Raw genomic sequence first — 2,050 nt, 5'->3', positions numbered from 1 at the left:
AAGAACTATGTTTAAGCTATGGATCCGTTCTTCAAGAAACTTATAATCTAGTCAAGTACACAAAGCCCCTTAAAGTTGAAGGAACTCCCATCTCCCCTGCTGACCACTTTTCCATCAACACAGCTTGATCTGAAAGAATTCCAGGACATGCTCAGCATTTCCTCCCGTCTCAGTATCAAAGGAGCTTCGGTTCCTTTCAGCTCAGCCCTTTCAGCGGTTCTCAACTTTCCTAATGCCGTGACCCCTTAATGCAGTTCCTCATGTTGTGGTGACCTCCAACCATAAAGTTATTTTCGTTGCTACTCTATGACTGTAATTTTGCTACTGTTATGAATCATAATGTAAATATCTTTTTGTTTTCCGATGGTCTCAGGCGACCCCTGTGAAAGGGTCGTTCGACCCCCAAAGGGGTCGCAACCCACAGGTTGAGAACCACTGCAGACAAACAGGCCACACCTCAGTTGCTGCCCCACCTCAATTCCCACACCTGTCGAAGCTCATGTGATAGCCTAGGAAAATGGACGTTAATGGTACCGGGCTTCTTGGTCCTCCTTTTGAGTAGGAGTTCAGTATAATAATGATATGCAAAGCACTTGATTAGGCATATGGGGGACAAGAGAGGAGAATAAATGTCAGCCCCCCGGGGAGAACAAAACCAGGAAGTTGGCCACACAGGGGTCCCTCTAGGATCTAGCACCTGCACCAGAGCTGCCAGAGGAGGCTCTTTCCACCAGCCAAGAATCCCAAGGGTGGGGGCGGGCAGTAGAAAGAGAGAGAGGCTGGATCAGGGATGGTGCAGAGGTATATAGCCTTACCATATGAGTCAGTGGCACCGATGTAAAGCTTCAGGGTCTGCTAGGAAGGGTTCTGTTCCTGTTCTGGGATCAGCATTGACTAAATAGCCCGGCCAGCTTAGCTGGAGGTTGAGGTCTCCCTAGTTCACACATGGCCCCTCCCTTCATTCCCCTCCACACACACGCACACAGACACACGCAAGAGAGACAATGAACTCTGCTCAGAAACCATGAATAGACCCCTTGTTGCAGGACAGGGGGCCAGGAGCTGGGCTGGGCTGGGCTGGGCAGCATCAGCCCCTCCCATCTGCTAACTAGAAGCTTAGAAACAGAAAAAGGTTACAGGGAGGAGAGGAGGCCAGCTACTGTTGCTTAGCAACCAGGTCCCTTGTGCCAAAAAGCGTGCCCCATGCATGCTAGCACAATTCCCTCTTCCTGCTGACAGGGCTGTATTGGAGAGACTGATATTAGCATTTGTTGAAATGTTTCTGATTATATCTCATCTCTGTGTGAGTTGGCTTTCCCAGCAGTCTGGGGTCTTCACCATGTTGGAATTGCAATGATGATGAGTGATCTTTGTCACTTATCTTCTCAAGGCTGCACCTGTCACCCCAATGCCAGGGAAATAGGGCCTCTTGGCCCAGCTGCACTAGGGGCTAGTTACTGTAGGAGCCCTTAGTGTGTTAAGTGGCTTCAAAGCACAAAGTGAATCAGCTGAGCCCAGGCTGGGCTGAACACACCTGGGAGCCATAGCTCTTTAGTCAAGGCGGCCGAACAGGTCCCAGGGAAGGGAAAGCCTGGTGCGGCTCCTCCTCTAAATGTTCCTCCTAGATCCCTCAGATGGGACAGTTACGAATATGGACTTGGAGGTGGCCTTAGGACAGGAGTCCGCCATCCTCCCAGAATACCGGCATTCTGAATAAACCTGCTTTTCTTTCCACCAAAAAAAAAAGAAGAAGAAGAAGAAGAACATGGGCTTTGGAGTCAGGCCTTCACTCATCCCCAGTTCTGTCACTTCCCTTATTCAGCCTCACCTGTAAAGTTAGGATAATGGTCAGCCTCATAGGGTTGATGTTGGGATTAAATGAGATATTGAATATAAAGCTCTTAGTCTGGTATCTTGCACAGATTCTATTCAGTAAATATTAGCTGTTATTATTATTATTATTATTATTATTATTATTCCTCACCCACATATGTTTTATTTATATTTTTGCTCCCTATGTTCCTCATAAACTCAGTGTGTCAACTCTGAA

At 47.8% G+C, this 2,050-nt stretch overlaps 1 protein-coding gene across 3 annotated transcripts in view; it reads right to left on the bottom strand.

Annotated features, from left to right (window-relative positions):
* TMPRSS5 (transmembrane serine protease 5) overlaps positions 1–922 on the bottom strand; it is a 16,942-nt gene extending 16,020 nt beyond the window's left edge. For all 3 annotated transcript variants that reach the window (XM_019665227.1, XM_019665226.1, XM_019665228.1), the window contains exon 1: positions 816–922. In XM_019665227.1, coding sequence (XP_019520772.1) covers positions 816–818 — 3 coding nt within the window. In that variant the 5' untranslated portion in view covers positions 819–922. The remainder of the gene's footprint in view (positions 1–815) is intronic.
* Between the last annotated feature and the right edge of the window lie 1,128 nt (positions 923–2,050).

This window comes from Hipposideros armiger, unplaced genomic scaffold, assembly GCF_001890085.2.
Source record: "Hipposideros armiger isolate ML-2016 unplaced genomic scaffold, ASM189008v1 scaffold_437, whole genome shotgun sequence".
Lineage (NCBI taxonomy): Eukaryota > Metazoa > Chordata > Mammalia > Chiroptera > Hipposideridae > Hipposideros > Hipposideros armiger.
This window is presented reverse-complemented; position numbering and strand designations above follow the sequence as displayed.